We start from the raw sequence: 18,939 nt of genomic DNA on the forward strand, positions 1-18,939 counted from the left end.
GTTTTGGTCTCTTTAAAAAGACTATTATTGTTTGTGGCTTTATTCAGTCTACTGTAGATGCATCTTTTAGGAATACTCCAAGTATGACAAGTAACAAAAGCATTTCAAATTATGTGCACCTTCATCTCATTTTCATTAGGGTGCTATGTTTATGTGACTATGTCTATGTTGGTTTCAGCTGGTATTGTCATCTAATTTTTGAAAATGTAACAAGATTCTTGTGTCTTTGAATTTACAAGTTGAACGAGCAAAATTTGTCAAATATTATACATTGGTGTCAATTTCTATTTTAATGGGGATTTTTCTTTTTATTTACTATTCTATATTAAAAAAAAGTTCTTAATATTAACTACAAAATTAATGAGGGATGAGGCACCTGGGCCAATGACCATCCTCCTTTTTCATTACCTTTCGTTTTTATTAGGTTAAGGGGTATCGTTACACCCAACCCACTCAAAAAGTGATGCTACACGTCATGTCAGCTCCACTAGCCTTTGGAAATGGTTATCACTTCACATTATTTTTGTTTTTCTTTTTTATTATTTTGATATTATTAGATTAAATTAAAAAATAATTATTCAACAAATAAAAACATAAATATTAAATAAAAACATTTTACATTAATTAAAAAAACAAAACTTTAAAATCTAAATTACTTAAAAAACATAAACATTTAAGACCTAAATTACTAAAAAAACATAGAAACTAATACTCATCGTCGTTGTCGTCCGTGTCGTCACCGACCCCGTTTTCGTCATCTGTGTCCTCATCTTCATCATTATCATTGCCATCGTGTTGTTGGAATTGTCTTTGTCATATATGCTCAGTCAAATCATAATGTGGATTGTGATGTGTTTCATTGTTTTGTATTTCCAAAAGTCTTGTGAAGTATGTCGGGCTGCCGACTTGGATTACTACAGGTGGATTAAGCATATCGTCCAGAATATACATACAAATAGCTCTACCCTCTTCTTCTATTATCATTATGTAAAATAACACAAGCAATCAACATCTTCATTAATTTTGCCCAATCCCATGACCGTGTCGGAAGTTTGATAATATATCACTTTTGTTTGAGGACCCCAAAGGCCCATTCCACATCCTTCATTGCCAATTCTTGTGCTAACTTGAACAATTTTCATTTTTCATCGGCTAGAAATGAGTACGACTTGACAAACGTAGCGTACTCTAGATATATCCAATCATCAAGGTAATACCCATAATTATATTGATGTTCATTCACAACGAACAATATGTTTGATGCTTTATCCTGCAAAATATCGTTAAATATCGGAGACGCTCCAAACACATTCAGGTCATTGTTTGACCCCGTCATACCAAAGAATGCATGTCCAAACCATAGATCATGTGAAACAATGGCCTCTAGTATAACAGTCGGCACGCCATGATCACCTCGTGTGAATTGACCTCGCCATGTATTGGGACAATTTGTCCACCCCCAATGTGTACAATTAATGCTATCAAGTATTCATGGAAAGCCATGTTTAGCTTCATGTGCGGCATCTAACTGTTCGACATCATTTCTAGTTGGATGTCACAAATATATGTCATCATAAAGCTCTATAACATACTCACAAAAAAGATAAGCACGTTCTAGACCAGTCCTCTCAGACATTTTCAAATACTCATCTGATGTGTCTGCGGCTATGTCGTATGCCACTTGTCTAAGAGGAGTTGTGCATTTTTGTATTGTACTAAAACTACGTTTACCTCTAGTATCCAATCTCAATTGGAAAAACTCATAATTATTTTCCAAATCTCTAGCTATACGTAAAAATAAATTTCTACTAATACGAAATCGTTCTTCAAATTTTGATAGGTCGTACAAATTATCAGGGGCAAATAAATCACGTACCAAAAGTTCGTGTGCCACGATACGATCCCGATTTATCGAAATTCTATGCTTCTTCTCGGCATTTGAACTTTCGTATTTTTGTCGCACCCTTTCGTGTGATGTAGACAACGTGTGCAACACCAAGTCATCATCAGAGTCGTCATCATCATCAGATGAAGAAGAAATCGAACCCGCAAAATTATTCATATTTATGTTTGAAAGTGTGTTTGAAAATGTGTTTGTTTAAAGTTAGAGTGTATGTACTTATATATATGTTAACTTTTAATTTGAATTTTTTTTTTCGTTTGTGTGCAACGGTAAAAAGTAAAAGGAGAAAAACGGTCAAAAAACCATCAACCAATGAGATTCTCTGTCTTCGCCCGTTAGCTGGAGCCACGCCACAAGGCACCTACAGACACATGGGGCGGTGTTCATGCGTAGGGTGTCTTACCACCTCAGTTCTACGCATCTCCCATACAGCTTTGCCCATACCGCTTCACCTTATTGTCCGATATCTTAAGTTGGTGGATGGCACAAAGCTACGTAGATGGTAGAATTAAAGCCATGCACGTCATAACTCATACGTCCTACATGTTGAATTGATGCTAATTTTTTTAATAACCAAGTATAAACTCTTACAAAAATATGTACTTATCAAATAACTTCTAATTTTTTTTTTTTTTTTTTTTTTTTTTTTTTAGCAGTAATTGGCATAAATAAAAGGACAATTAGTTTAGGTCATAAATGGATTAACATGTTTAATTCAATGGATTGGAAATTTATATCTAAGCCAACTGTTAAGTAAATATTTTGAGGATTACGAATATAACCCAACTTTTTTAGTAAATGGGTTATGTTTGTTGTTTTTCAACTTAACCTATTAAATAAATATTAAATAAATATGTTAAACATTTAAATTTTAAAAAAAACCCTTTAAAATCAAATAATCTTTTAGATAAAATAACAGAAAAACCTAAAAACTTTAATATATATATATATATATATATATATATATATATATATATATATATATATATATATATATATATAAAAGGGGAAATGACACATTAGCCCTACTATGTATTATATATTTGTCCATTCATTCCTTTAAGTCATCCTTTAAGTTATTTTCATGCCTTTTAAGAGTCATCTACCTTTAGTAGTCAGTTTCTTGTTCCAATTATGCATTTTTTTTTCATTTCAAAGTCAAATCAAATTGTAAAAGTCAAAATCACAGGCATGTAAATCGGAAAAACGTTGTTGGACTGTATTGACTTCTGCAGTCGATACTATCGATTTTTGCAATCGAATATCTCTGATCGTTTGTAACATACATGTTTTAAAATCGTGTTTTGTAATGAATAAAATTGTGAAATATTATGTAAAATTGAGTGTTGAGTTCTAATAGATGGTTTTTACTAGAAATAAAGTAAAACTATGTTTAGAATCACTTAGAAAATATTGGAAGTCTTATGAGATTCCAATTAAAAGTCAAATAGTGAAATTTAGCGAAAATATGAAATTTTAAATAAGTAAAATTTTATTATTTGATTTTGTAGAGAATCTCGTTAGAAATTTGTAGGCGAAAACCTCGTCAAAATCCGAGTTATAACGAAGAAGTTATGACCAACCGAAGATCCGCGACAAAACCGGCACTGCGCCGAATGACGTAAAAAGTAAGTTTTTGATAAACTACTTTTTAGCCTTAGTAATCTAAATGAAAGTCGTAGTATTCGTTAAACCGAGAAATTCAATAAAAAGAACGCCAAAATCTGACTTCGTATGAGGAAGTTATGATTTTTCGAAGTTTCAACTTAGCAGTAGACAGCTAAAAACTCGAATTTTAGATCGAGCGATATTTTACGGATACATCCTAAACGAGAATCAAAGGTCTTGTCATATGTAGTACAACGGTAAAAAGTCTGACGAAAATAGATGTCGGATGAAGAAGTTATGAATTTTTAACGGATTTTTCTGTCTCGGTCTGTTAAAAATAATAATAATAAAATTAAAGTCAAAATTAGCCGACAAAGTCTAAACGAAAGTTGTAGAGCATGATTTTAGCTACACATGCATATAAAGAACGTCAAAAACGGAGCTCGTATGCGAAAGTTATGGATTTTAGAAGTTCGGGGCACGAAAATCGAAAATTTTCGCATGAATAGTAACCGGCCACGTCACCTCGCACGAAGCAGGTGCGTCACCGGAGATGTGGCCCGGACCGAACTGTCTCGCTGCTTGCTTCCGGAGTCCGACGCGTGCCGCTCAGTGATTCGACCGAAATGCGAGCCTATCGGCTTCCGACGCGCCTCGCCCTCGTGTCCGAGTCTCGCACCTCCATGCCTCCTCGCGTCCGAGTCTTCGCGCCTGCCTCGTCACTCCTCACGTCCGAGCCTCGCAGAGGCGACGTGGCCCTCGCTGCTGATGCCACCGAGCTGCTTCGCTGCCTGTTTCCTTCCCAGCCGACTTCGGCCTCGGCCCTATATAAAGGGAGGCTGCGAACCTTGCCGACTAACTTTGAAAATTTGACACTTTTAGACCCTCTTTCCATATTTTCTTCATATTAACTTTCCCCAAAGCCATGAAATCAATTTTAGCACCCGAAACACGTCCCGAGACCCCCGAGAAGCTCGAAAATATTATCTTTTCGGTTTTGAAGCCCTACCTTCGCAGAGCCCGGTTTTCAAACAAACTCTCAGTTTTCAACATAGAAAGGCATATTTAAAGCCGAAGTGCTGTCCAAATTACTATTTTAACCCCCGGTTAACTTAAGGTGAGTTCAATATATAGGAACAATTGTATGTTATGTGTTATATGTGCTATGTGCTTTTCAGTATTATCATTCTGAGTTATTTTCTCGTGTTATTCGCTATGTTTATAGCAATTGTAATACCTTTGACCATGTGATTAGTGAAAGGACTCAGATTCACATTGGTACTGGTACGTAGCCTCTGGCCATGTAGAGCATGTCTCCGTAAGAGAATGACTTCTATTCTATGGCATTGGCAATTGGTTAGACAGGACTATAAGCCTGAAATCTAACAAGGTGTTAATCAGAAATTGCATGTCTTCCATGCCGATTGGGCCAAAGCTTTATTGATGTATATCAAGAATTGAAAAGAATATCTTTGAATAATGTCTTTGATTGATATAAATGCTTGTCACATGATCTCACATACTTCTTGTTGTTCCTCTTTGCTTTTGCCACATTGAAGTATATATATGGCATAACATTATATTGTATCTATTTTTGAATTCACTAAGCGTCACTGCTTACCCTATCAATGTTTAACAATTTCAGGTGATAAATAATTAGTATGTTTTCATACTATTGAAAGATGTAGAATAGTTTGTAATAGTACTTTTGTACTACTTATTATGTTTGTATAAATTACAATATCCTGGGTAGTTATGTAATATATATAACACTTTGTAATAGAAGGTTTGTATCCAACAGTTTGTAAATCCTTTAAATCAATGTAAAATATTGCTTTTATGAATATGCAAATAGCATGTTTTGGAGTAATAATAATGTGAAATATGAAAGTTTGGGTCTTTCAAAAATACGAAAGTTGGGGTCTTTCATCGTTCCCTTGATTTGTTGGTGGAGTCACTGAGAGGAAGAAATGCGAAGGAGGCGAACAATGAGATTATCAGGTTCTGATTTTGCCAAAAACCAAAAAAAAACTTATCATTGATCCACAAAGTTCAATTCTAAGATACATCATATTACAACTTGTAAATAGTTATGCCAACAAACAAAACCTAAGTGAGCATTAAGCAAATCTTGATGTTCCGATTTTGGCTTACCACCTCCTTCAAGTAAATCTTCAGGCTCTAATTTTGGATTACCACTCCCCTCAAGGTTTGATTTTGGACTTCAACATCATGCCCATGATTTTCATCTTCATCAACCCACAAAAGAAACTCACTCTTAGGTCCTTGCAGGTTTCAAATTAATTAGCAAAATTAGGTTAGAATTGAAAAAACCTAAATTTTTCTTGAGAATTGTGTACCATATTTAGGCAAGCATAGACTATTATAAATATTTAATTACTAAATTATAATCTTAACTTTCACTTTCATCAATTTGATTTTCAATAATGGTTATTAACCCACGATTTTTGAAAAATAAAATAATCATAACGAAATAATCAGTTAAATAATAACAATAAATATAAATTAAAATATATTTAAAATTTTCAAATAGGTTGTAAACATGTTGAAAATTTCAACATTAACCCAACTCATTTAATTAATCGGGTTAGATGGATTGACTCGTTTAATTAAACGGGTTGAAAATCTCAATCCAGCATATTACTTAATGAGTTAGGTTGGCGGGTTTGGCGTCGTCAAACAAGGACAAATCTACACTATAAGAAAGGGTGTCTATGGGCACCCTTTAATTAGATTTTTTTTTCTAGAGAAAATGTAGTATTTTTTTGTTAGCGTATCTTATATTGGTGTTACTGATGGGTTTTGATACAAACAATAGAGAGTTTTCCACAAAAAACCGACAACGGAAGCTTTAAAGTTTTCTAGTAAATTTCATGTATATAACAAAACCAAACCATCAAATGATCCTTTTAAAGAGGTTAGAATGATATTAAAACAACCACAGGGTGTTTTAGAATGACAACATTTGAAGCATTTGGACCTTCTTTGAAACATCCCAAAAATACAAGCCAAAAATTTTGTTTTTAAAATCATTTAACAAACATAATATTATCACCATAAAATAAAATCACAAACATGTATCTCAAGATCTCATAAAATTTGTCAATCCTATAACAATCTCATATAAAATATTAGAGTAAGTTCCCAGGTTAATAACTGTGGTGTGTGTCATGCCATCAACTCGAGCCCTTCTATTTGCTAGCTGAAGTACCTGAAACCAAAACTGAAATTGTAAGCACGAAGCTTAGAGAGCTCCCCCAAACTACCACATACCATACAAAGCACATATCACAAATAACATAACTTTGGGACTACTCCCAACTGCATCGGGATGAATCCCGACATCGGACTCCTATCCGACATCCGACCGCATCGGGCATCGGGCTTACCCCGGCACATACACAGCATAACATATATATCATAAACACATAACATAATCACATAATCTGCATCAGGCTTGCCCTGAAACACATAATACATAACATGTAAACTAACATACATCGGGCTTGCCCCGACATCGGACCGAAACCTGGAACACATAACATATATCATATAACATGCATGAATCACAGAGACATCACACATACATAACTACTTCTCGGGATCGCCCCGACATCGAATCGAAGTTCGGAAACATATAAACTACATTGGACTAAACCCCTAAATTGGGCTTACCCTAGCATACTCTACTACTTAAACGGGCCGACATTGGTGCCTTAGACCCGTTCTTACTGGAGGAAAAGCTCACCTTGTGTGTCTGACTACTGAAACTCTAGGTAAGGAATCTTTGCCTGCTGCTTCGGTGACTCTCCGACTATAATTTCCATAAAGACACTTTGTCAAAAACTGATAACTAATCTTAGGGTAAAATAACCATTTTACCCCCCCCCCCCCCCCTCCAACTAAAGTCAACATCCTGGTCAAAGTCAACATCCAGTTGACTTGACTCGCCGAGTTAGTCCGCCAACTCGCCGACTCCCCATTCTTGCATCTGTCTCCAACCCAAATCTACTCGTCGACTCTAGCCAGAACTCGACGAGTTCTCCTTCAATCATAACATCGGGAAAATCTTCAACTGACTCGCCGAGTTCCTCCTTGAACTCGTTGAGTCTTTCTTCATCATATGAGCGTGTCTAGTCTGGGACTTGCCGAGTTATATGAAGGAATCGCCGAGTTGTATGAACAACTCGTCGAGTCTATCTTCATGGGTTGGGAGATTGCCTTGGACTCGCCGAGTGCTTTCATACACTCGCCGAGTCCCATGGTTTCCAGGTCCATAACTATGTCTATTTCGTTGAGTCCTTCTTCGGGAATCATCCAGCTCCCTTCTAATCTCAACTAGATCCCTTCGAATCAGAAAAGGTTGGGGAACCAAACCCCCGAATCTTTGAGCCCCAAGAACGACTCGCCGAGTCGACTAATGTCCATGCCCATAACTCAATTTCTGTTGTGCAAAACTCATCCAAAAGGTAGATCCGGGCTCCTAAAGTCGATATAACACGTAAAGTCATGAACTTTACGTGTATGCATGGGACTTTTAAGCTCAAAGGACCAAAAAATGGAGTTTATTATATGCATGAGGTTCTCATGGCCATAAAGATGGCACCTTTATGCCATGAGAACCCTCCAGGGTCCCAGATCTGAAGTTCTTACTCTATATTACCCTCTACAATCTGAGATGGGTTGGAAATGCCTCAAATATTACCACAATCAAGTTAGGAAGGAGATCTATATGAATAACAGTCAAGGTATGAACTTTATACCTTTAAGAAGACAAAACTAAGCCCTTATATTTGGATCTAATGACTTCTTCTTGCTTCTTCAAGCCTTTCCTTCCTTCTTCTAACTTCAAATCACAAGGAAAGGCACATAATAGCTCAAGAATGCTCACAACTTATTAGAGTTTCAAGGACAAGACTTGGGGGTGATGGAGGCTGGGGTGGAAGCCTCATAAGTTGTTTAAATAGGGTGCAAACCCTCCAATTTAGGGTTGCACTCATACATCTCCTACTCGCCGAGTAGGTCACTTAATCCCCCGACCCGGAGTCAATCCTAATCGACCAGCTGAACCCCCAACTCGCCGAGTCCAAGAGTAAATATAAAGTTTGATTTAAATTTAAATGCGTACCTAAGACCGTGTATTACAATTCTCCCCCACTTGTCTTAGACTTCGTCCTCAAAGTCTGCTGTCTCGGGAAACAACTTTGGGTAGTGTTCCTTCATTTCCTCCTCGGGCTCCAACGTCCACTTCGAACCCTTGCGGTGCTGCCACTACGCCTTCACTAACTCTACTCTCTTGTTCCTCATTTCCTTCATCTTACGATCTAAAATCTCCACGGCCCTCTCGATGTAGTTCAGGCTATCGTCATCCCGAATGTCCTCAAGAGGTATCACTGTTGAATCATCCACTAAGCACTTCCGCAACTGAGAAACATGGAACATGTTATGGATCTGGCTGAGCTCTGCTGGAAGATCTAACCGATACGCGACCCGACTCACCCGGGCCAAAACCCTAAATGGACCAATGAACATGGGGCCCAGCTTGCCCCGCTTCCGGAACCTGATAACACCCTTCCAGGGTGACACTTTTAGGAGGACCATGTCGCCCACCTGACCAAGTCCAAACGCTGCTTGTCGGCGTAGATCTTCTGCCGACTCTGAGCAGTCTGGAGCTTGCTCCGGACTTGCTGAATCCACCCCGTGATCTTGATTACTACCTTCGTACTCCCCATGACTCTCTGACCGACCTCACCCTAACAAATTGGGGTTCTATACTTCCTCCCGTAAAACATCTCGAATGGAGGCCGATCTATACTGGAGTGGTAGTTGTTGTTATACAAAAATTCTGCTAACAGAAGATACGTGTCCCAACTTCCCCCAAAATCTAACACACATACTCGAATCATGTCCTCGAGATTCTGAATCATCCTCTCGCTCTGCCTATCCGTCTGAGGGTGGAAAGTGGTGCTAAAATGGAGACGAGTACCCATCTTGTCGTGAAACGGCTTCCAAAACCTGGAAGTAAACCGTACATCTTGGTCTGACACCACCGAGACAAGCACTCCATGGCATGCCACTACCTCACAAACATAAATCTCGGTCAACTTCTCGGCCAAGATGCTCTCCTGGATCGGTATAAAATGGGCGCTCTTGGTCAACCGATCCACAATGGCCTATATCGAATCAACCCCACGTGCGGTCCTGGGAAGTTTAGTAATGAAAGCCATAGCGATATTCTCCCATTTCCACACGGGAATGTCCAGCGGCTGCATCTTTCCGTGGGGCCTCTGGTGCTCTGCCTTGACCTTCCTATAGGTCAGGCACCTCTCCACATACCAAGCTATGTCCCGCTTCATGCAGGGCCACCAGTAATCGGGTCGAAGATCTTTGTACATTTTCGTTGCCCCTAGATGGATGGAAAATTGAGATTTGTGGGCCTCATCCATCAATACTGTCACACCCCCAAACCAGACGGCGGAAAAGTCCGGGGGCTAAGTGTGACTTTCAACATTTCAGTATCATTACAGTGAATATAAATGAAACATAACATCATCATCACCATGCATAATATAACAACATTCATTGTTTACATTGAGTATTATATTTGAATATTACATGCCAAATTAGTCAGGGTATGATAAAACAAAATATAACTAAGTAACCGTTAGTTTGTTTCGCTCAACCCGTTTCAACAGTTTCCTGAGAATACAAGTTAATTTAAAATGGTCAACATAAAAATGTTGGTGAGTTCATAAGTATATTTGAGAAAATGATTTGTATAGCTTTGTAATCATAAGAAAATCATGTATTTTCTTAAAATAGTTTGGTATGTTTATGCCCGATCTTGTATTAATGAATGTGTGTTATTGTTTAATAGAATGCCAAAAGTGATTGAAGAGAATGTAAATAGAATGTCCCCAGACAACCCGATGTTGCCAGTAAAAAGATAATGCTGCCATACCAACATCGAGGTTGGGTACCAGTGTGAGCAAGTTTCCGAGTAATCCAACATAAAAGAAAATAGTGTTCTGCAAACTTCATAATGTTTATTCCTCTAAGTGAGCCGTCATAACCATACTAAATGATGACAATTTCGCCTGTCTTGGCATTTGTGAACGCCGACTGAAAATAGAATAAGGTTATAGTCACCCTAGACCGATGTAGTCTAATTGTAGTGAACAACTCAGGTGTGGGGTGTCATCCCCATATGGATATATACACAAAACCCTGCTCTCCCTCAAGGAGACTCTGATTATAACTACAAGCTACGATTGTACACTCAGTAGGTGTCAACCGACAAAACTCACTAGATCCTTAATCGAATTTACACAAAGAGAAACGTATAAAACTCATTTCCAGGCCAAACGAACCATGTAAGTGAGCCACTAGGGCATCGCTAAACATGCGAGTCATTTCAAGACCTAATAGGAATGAGGTTTATATAACATGGACCCGAAATATATGTAAAAGGACAACTAAGACCCATTTCACATGTAAGGTATTTACATGTTTAAATAGCACGCAAATAGTATCCAAGGTTTGTCACACATGTTAACGGGTCAAGAACCCCCAATGAACATACAAATAGTATTATGGACCTATCAAACATATAAATGGGCCACTAAGGCCCGATAACCTAAAAATGATCAAAATTAATCCATTTGTTAGTTTATTGTTGATTTTGGTTCAATTATTCAGTAAAATAGCATAAAAGACCCACTTTTTGTAAAAATAACGTTCTTGGCCCGATAAGCCAAAAATTTACAATTAAGGCCCAATTTTAGTAAAAATATCACTTTAGTCCCCATTTTGTTCAAAACTTGTATTTATGACTAGTTGTTTTGGTAAACATAACATTTTGAACCCATTTTTGTCAAAAATATCATTTTTTGCTGGATTTTTGTGAAAATACACATTTTTCTGGTTTCTGGCTTTTCTGACCTGGTTGTTGGAAAATTTGTAGAAAAATCATCGTAAGTCAAAATTTGGATCCGTAAATTCTGGAAGTTTGTAAATTTTGTCTACTTTGTTCAAAAATTTTCTCATAATTTTAATGGCTTCTAACAAGTGTGAAATTGTTCACCTTCACAGGCTGGTCCGAAATTATTTCAAATATGATAGACAGTTTTGTAAAATTCACCAAAAATTGTATAAAAATCGTATGAAAACATGAGAGTAGTCATTTTAAAGGTATAAACCTGAAATTTTTTCATGTAAAACATTTTTGAATAATATTATCATTAAGTTGAACAAAACAGTCCGAGATTGGACCAAAACTTTTCTGTCAAGGGCTTATTTATGAGTTTAGTTTATAGATCTTTGAACACAACACTCATTTTTGCTATTATAAGTGTATAAATCCCAGATATACAAGTTTAGATGTATTATATGTGATAACACATACTTTTCTCAAGGTTTTATTTTAGATCCAAGTGAAAAAAATTAATATTCTTAACATATTTTTAGATTTAGGAGGTAAATAACACATAATCAACAAATAAGTCATGAGAAACACACATATTCATGCATATACACATAGATCTACATAAAGCAACTTGTATTATCCCCCAGAACCAAGTAAAAATAAAAAATAGGGGGTATGAACTCACATTGGGGTGATGGATCGGTTTTTGATGAAAGGATATGATAAGATGATGTTGTTTTCGGCCTTAGCAAGCTTTCCTTGTGTGGTTTTCGAGTTTGGAAGGTTTCTAAGAGTATGATCAAAACAAGTGTTTAGAAGGAGTGTTCTAACACAAAAATGAAGTTGTTTAGCTTGCATGTGTGATGACTTACCGTAGATTGATGATCTTTAGTGAAGATCTTCTTGAAACACCTAGAGATCTCAAAATTTTGGATGGAAGGAAGGAGCATGTTCTTTAGTGTTTGAGAGAGTTTTCTTGAAAGATTTTTAAGAGAATGAGGGTGGTGTGAGGTGTTTTGGCTGAATAGAAGAAGAAGAGATGAGAGAGGGATTGAAGTGATGTGCATGGAAATCCTTCATGCAATAAAGAGGTGGCAAGCTCTCATAATTCCTCCAATATTTTCTTTTCTTTTCCTCATTGGACCGAGAATTGGGCTTAAGATGGATGAAATTGAATTAGTTTGGCCCACTCTTGGTTTTGCTCGATTTTGTGGAGCCCAATAAATATGTTTCAGCCCATTGGGCCCTTAAGTGTATTCACGGCCCAATTTGACATAAAAGAATGGATTTATAGCTTATTAGGGTTAGTTGGATTAGTTAATGTCCGATAAGGCCCATTAGGGTTGGAATGAATCATTCTAGGCTCAAATGGTCCAAATTGTTATAGATTTATGAATTGGATCCATTTAGAATCCAAATAGGATTTCTAAGCCCAATATAGTTGAATTGAATGCTTATTGGTCCATTAGGCCCAATAAGGAGATCTTAGTCCATAATGAACTTGAACCTGGATTTCTAGGGTTTTCATCCTTTAGTTGAACACATGAGATGTATTTGAATGAACATAGAGTATGATATTCTCTTAAAGTACAAGTTATTACACTAGATGAATGATTACATGAGAATAGAATTTCCTAGCACAAGTGCTAGTTGTGAGAAATAACTGTCGTACTCCGCCCCAGTACGGTACCCAGACCCTCCCATGTAGGGTCAACAATCCACGATTGTCATAATCAAACGAAGCTACTTAGCCTACTATCCGCTTACACTTTTGGTGCTCCTCCTTTAGGCCCTCAACCCGCGCCTCTCTAATCTGCTCCAGCAATGGAGTAATCACCGTCATCCTCAGACAGATATCTTGGATCCGAGCCGCTGCCGCCTTGTGGCTCAGGGCATCGGCCACTACGTTGGCCTTGCGCGGGTGGTAAAGGATCTCACAATCGTAGTCATTTACCATACCTAACCATCGACACTGCCTCATGTTCAAGCTCGGCTAATCCACGAGGTACCTCAAACTCTTGTGGTCCGTGTAGATAGTACACCGGACCCCGTAGTGGTAATGCCGATAAATTTTAAGAGCGAACACCACTGCCCCCAACTCTAAATCATGCATCGGGTAGTTAGCCTCGTGAGGCTTCAACTGTCTCGAGGCATAAGCTATCACATGCCCCCGCTGCATCAACACTGCTCCCATATTTTTTTTCCTTGAAAATGGAACTTTGCAAGTTTTTTTTCCTTCTATTTTTGATATATTTTTTTTCCTTATTACATGTTCTGTGCTATCATGAAGTAAAATTCACAAGAGAACCGTTAAGTTTATAATTTTTTTTAATGTTTTTACCTTAAGATTCTTTTTCATATTATATTTATAAATACATACTTTTAGAAGTATAAATACATTTTTAAAAATATTAATATGATTTTTCGATATATAAATGCATATTTTTATATTTATAGAAGTGAAAATGTATTTTTTTTAGAAACGTAAGTATATAATTTTACTTTTTTTAGAAGCATAAATACCTAATTTTATGTTTTCATAGTTTATCTAAATTTTTAGAAACATGAATACTTTTTTTTAGAACTACAACTTAGTATATGTTTGGAAGTGAACTAATGATTTTCCTGTTAGAAACATATTGTTAGAAGTATACTTATATTTTTTTAGATGTATAAATGTATTTTTTAAAAGTATAAATGCATGTTTTTTTAAAAATTTTAAATACATATTTTTATGTTTTTAAAAGTATATATATTTTTATATAAACACGTGTTCTATTGATATATTTCTAGATATGTATTTATACTCTTAAATAACATTTTTTTAAAATTATTTAAAAAACATAAAAGTACATTTTATATTTTTAAAAATATATTTATACTTCTAAATATATATTTATATTTCTTAAAAAGTATTTTTACCTTTAAATCCATATAAATAGTAAAAAAAATGCATATAAAGAAATAACATTTAAAAAAATATATAAATACCATGTTTAATTAAACAGTTTTTGTATATAAATACATTTTTTACATGAATACTTATAATATATGAAGAAAAAATATACTTAAGATAGAAACGTAAATAAATTACAAAATTAATGAATTTTATTTAATGATACTTATTTTAACACATAAAAAATGATTTTACGTGAGTCTTTGACAAATCAATTAACTTTGCATGAAAAACTAATATTTCATTTTTTTCAAGACATGCTTGTAAAAAGTCGTGTTTATGTATCTTATGCATTTAATTGTCAAATTACCAAACCTTTTGCACTTAAAATGTATATGTGATTTTAATTTAGTGATTATCTTTCTTGTACACCATCAAGTCGATTGTATTTTATAAAAATAAGTGAACTTTTAACTTTTAAATGGTTTGCAATAAACGATTTTAGAGTTAGCGATGAGTCTTAAACATGAAATTAGGTCAGATAAATTGACTAACTTCTTTCAAACAATTTTAAATGGTTGGTTTATTGGTTTACGTGATGTTTTAAAGTAATTATTTTTGTTCAAAATCCAATTCATACAATTAGAATTTGATATTATAACATATGTGATCATGGTTAAAAAATTTACACTTTGTCAGCGAAGATCGTTTTTTAATTGAGTTTTTTGAATTCTATATTAATATATTTAAACTAAACATTATAATATCTTCAATAATAATTTTATCGTATTCATAAAAGTAATTTATTTGTAGGCTGGCTGTAACACCCAACTTTGAGAGTGACTTCCTTGTTCATATTTAAGTTTAATCCCCTTCCAATGGACGCAACCCACCCAACAAAACTCATCTGCATTCTTTCATCTTTATTCATATTTAACCTCCAACTACAGCCATCTGCTTCATCTTAACCAACAACTCTTTGTTGGAGATCGATCTCCTGGATCTCAAACTAAAATGGGTTTGAAGTTATTCCTAATTTCCTTCATTCTCATATCACTTTTCTTCACAATGCTCTACATATCCACCTGCTCAACTTCATTTGATATCAACATACTAAAACAATCATCAATCCCAACAACTCTCCTGATCCCCAAATCGATCAACAACACCAGGCCATACCCAGTTTCCTTCGCCTACTTGATCTCTGCATCCAAAGGCGACACTGCCAAGCTGAAACGAACGATTCAAGCGCTTTACCATCCGGGGAACTTGTACTTGATTCATTTGGAACGGGAAGCTACGGAAGATGAACATCGAGAGATTGCGAGATTCGTTAGGGATAATCATGTTTTCCAACTTGTGGGGAACGTTATGATTGTAGGGAAACCTAATAGAGTGACGTACAGAGGACCAACGATGCTTGCGACTACTTTGCACGCCATGTCGATGCTTCTGAGGATTGATGCGCAGTGGGATTGGTTTATTAATCTCAGTGCTTCTGATTACCCTTTGGTTACTCAAGATGGTAAGGTGAGTACTTACATTACTTCTAGGGAATCAGGGTTTTGATTATCTCAAGATTATTCTCTTATTTATGAACATTTTGATGAATTAATTGTTGATTATGTTTTTGTGATCGCCATTTTCAGATCTGATATCTGCTTTCTCGGTGCTGCCAAGACATCTCAATTTCATCCAGCACAGCAGTCGGTTGGGTTGGAAACTGTAAGATGCCATCATTTTCCATCTCTCCATTAAAATTATCTTTCTCTTTTAAATTCTAGAAATATGTAGTCAATTCTTGATTGTTGATTTTTCATTTTTTTTTTCTAATCGTAGTTGTTTTATAAACGGTTTGATTACTTGTGTTAAATTACAAGAAAAGTCAATTCTTTTTTCCAATTATAATACGGCTGAATGAGTAATTTAATTCTCTTTTCAACATATTATAATTGGGGAAGATAAGAAAAACACATGTCACATGAAGCCAAGAGGGCATCTGGATCGTACTTCTAAATTCAAAATCAGATCATTTGATACTCAACAAGTACCTGATAACGATATTATATTTATTCCAACAATCATAATTAATCTGTTTTTCCCTTTTGATAATTTAAAGAGAAATTAAATATTTGCAGGAACAAGAGAGGGAAGCCAATAATGATCGACCCAGGTCTTTACAGTTCAAATAAATCAGAGATATGGTGGGTAATCAAGCAAAGAACTCTCCCCACTGCTTTCAAATTGTATACAGGTTAATTTTTCTTTCATTTCTTCTTCAATTATATTTCAAATCTTGATTTCATTTCATCAACGTGTTCAGTTTCTTGTAACTCCAATGCAAATCTTGAATTAATTTTGAGTTTGCGATGAGGAAATTTACATTGTTTTTGGGCGACAAAAATGAGGCAATCCATGTGGGGGCCATGTAACATGCTATTTTGTAGGTGTACGTAATAACTTTAATGACATATCATGTGAACTTCTGAAAAAGCACCAAAATTTTCTTTAACTACCTTCCTCACCAAAATTTTCATTAATATGTGTATATTATGATACAGGTTCAGCATGGACTATATTATCAAGATCATTTGCAGAATATTGCATAATGGGTTATGAAAACCTACCACGAACACTCCTCCTTTACTACACGAATTTTGTTTCATCTCCAGAAGGATACTTTCAAACTGTTATATGCAACTCAAAAGAGTACAAGAACACAACAGTCAACCATGATCTTCATTACATCACATGGGACACACCTCCAAAACAGCATCCAAGGTTGCTTGGACCCCGAGACTATAGAAAAATGGTTCTAAGTAATCGCCCTTTTGCAAGAAAATTCAAGCACAACAATGGAGTTCTTGATAGAATTGACCATGAGCTACTCAAAAGAAGTCATCCTACTCATTTTTCTCATGGGGGTTGGTGTTTGAAGAGTGATGATGATAAGCATCAAAAGTGCTCGAGTTTTCATAACGATGGGTTTGGTGTTTTGAAGCCTGGGGCAGGTGGTAGAAGATTGAAAACATTGCTAACGAAGTTGACTTCTAATCCCAATTTTAGTAGACATCAATGTAGATGAGTTTTTAATATTTGATGATATAATAAATCGCTTATAGATGTTAAGAGAATTTTGTTTGTAATGTAATATTTGAGTTCTTGGTTGAGAATTTGTTATTTTTTGTAATTGGATTTTAGAAAAAAAGATGATGATGATCAATGATCGTGGTGGCGATGGCAATGGCATTGGGAGTGTGTGGTATGTTAATCTCATGCAATGGAAGTGGGAAGTTTAACTAGTTTGAGTTCAATATTCTATATTCTATAATCTATAGGTATCGAAAAAGACAAAATCTAATCCCATTCCTCGTATATCTAAAATATTAGATATGCAGTGATATGTTTAATATTTATAAAAAAAATTGGCAACTAATATTATGTTTCTAACATATATTTTAAATACTCATGTATAATGTGTTTTAGCTTTCCACATTTTAAAGAAAAAATATGACAATCACAACACAAGTTCATAAAACATGATAAACAATTAAAACACTTATTAACACAACACGGTAGTTAATTAGTTATAGACTAACATTAGAATAGAAATTCGTATATTACATGTATATGACTTCAAAGTAAGTATAAATTGCAGTTATTTAAAGTAGCTTTTAAATTAAAAGCTAAAAGCTTTGAAAAACTAATTTAAATAACTTCCGGACAACATTTTAAAAAACGGTATTTTAGTTGCACTGATATGGTAATCGGTTTCAGTTCAACCATCGGGTCAACCGGTTTCTATAATTTTCATCATTTTTTTTCCTACACATACATACATATATAAATCATGAATTTGATGTTTACAAGTTCAAACATTAAAATATTCATAAAAATAAGTTGTAGATCAATCCAAATACATTAAAATAAAATATAACCATAAGTTTTAGTGTTTTACATCAATCCATATATATCAAAAAGAAAATAAAGTATAATACCGAAACAAAATATAGTTTTAGATGAATACAAATATATCAAAGAACTTTATAACATTTACCATATGTTTTTATTTAAAGAAAACTAAATAGATATGAAAAAAAAAAAACTACTAAAGTTTATTATGTAAATTAGGGGTGAAATTGGTACAGTACAGATAATTTTTTTTTTCTCAAACCGTGTACCGTACCAATTATAATTAGTATGTAATTTTAGTTACCACTACCAGACCAAGTACAGTTGATGCCAACTTAATTGGCTATCAATAACTTCAGTTGGTACATATTGATAATGGTATTAACATGTGTAGGGCTAGCATTTCTCGATACGACACGAAATAAATGGGTTTGGGTTGAGTTTTTCAACCCGTCAACCCATTTATTAAACGGTCATATATGAGTTTCTCAAAAAATAAACGGGTTGACCCGCTAACTCGTTTATATTCTGAATAAAAAATTATTTTATTTTTAAATGTATTTATGTATCAAAGATTGTTATTTAATAAGTATTATGTAATATATATATCATTGATTCATAGACCATTTGACAATTTTGACATTTTGACTCGTGGTGGGTGGGCTAAGGTCGTAA

At 35.0% G+C, this 18,939-nt stretch overlaps 1 protein-coding gene across 2 annotated transcripts; it reads left to right on the forward strand.

The window, feature by feature from the left end:
- The first annotated feature begins 15,187 nt into the window (after positions 1 to 15,187).
- On the forward strand, positions 15,188 to 17,654 carry UNE7 (Core-2/I-branching beta-1,6-N-acetylglucosaminyltransferase family protein). 2 transcript variants are annotated; one of them, XM_078970394.1, is made up of 4 exons: positions 15,213 to 15,877; positions 16,002 to 16,077; positions 16,491 to 16,606; positions 16,914 to 17,654. In XM_078970394.1, the coding sequence occupies exons 1-4, from the start codon at positions 15,367 to 15,369 to the stop codon at positions 17,435 to 17,437; spliced, it is 1,227 nt and encodes a 408-aa protein (XP_078826520.1). In that variant the 5' UTR covers positions 15,213 to 15,366; the 3' UTR covers positions 17,438 to 17,654. The 2 variants fall into 2 exon arrangements, with proteins under 2 accessions (XP_078826521.1, XP_078826520.1); XM_078970395.1 differs by lacking the exon at positions 16,491 to 16,606 and having other exon boundaries at positions 15,188 to 15,877; positions 16,914 to 17,115.
- The last annotated feature ends 1,285 nt before the right edge of the window (positions 17,655 to 18,939 follow it).

Source organism: Lactuca saligna, chromosome 8 (assembly GCF_052625555.1).
Source record: "Lactuca saligna cultivar CGN05327 chromosome 8, ASM5262555v1, whole genome shotgun sequence".
Lineage (NCBI taxonomy): Eukaryota > Viridiplantae > Streptophyta > Magnoliopsida > Asterales > Asteraceae > Lactuca > Lactuca saligna.

What these genes read in the sequence shown, in the direction of transcription:
- UNE7 (XM_078970394.1), top strand. Translation starts at nt 15,367, where the DNA reads ATGGGTTTGAAGTTATTCCTAATTTCCTTCATTCTCATATCACTTTTC. An exon ending in AGTCGGTTGGGTTGGAAACT is followed by an intron (nt 16,078 to 16,490) that starts GTAAGATGCCAT and finishes AAATATTTGCAG; the next exon opens with GAACAAGAGAGGGAAGCCAA. An exon ending in TGCTTTCAAATTGTATACAG is followed by an intron (nt 16,607 to 16,913) that starts GTTAATTTTTCT and finishes ATTATGATACAG; the next exon opens with GTTCAGCATGGACTATATTA.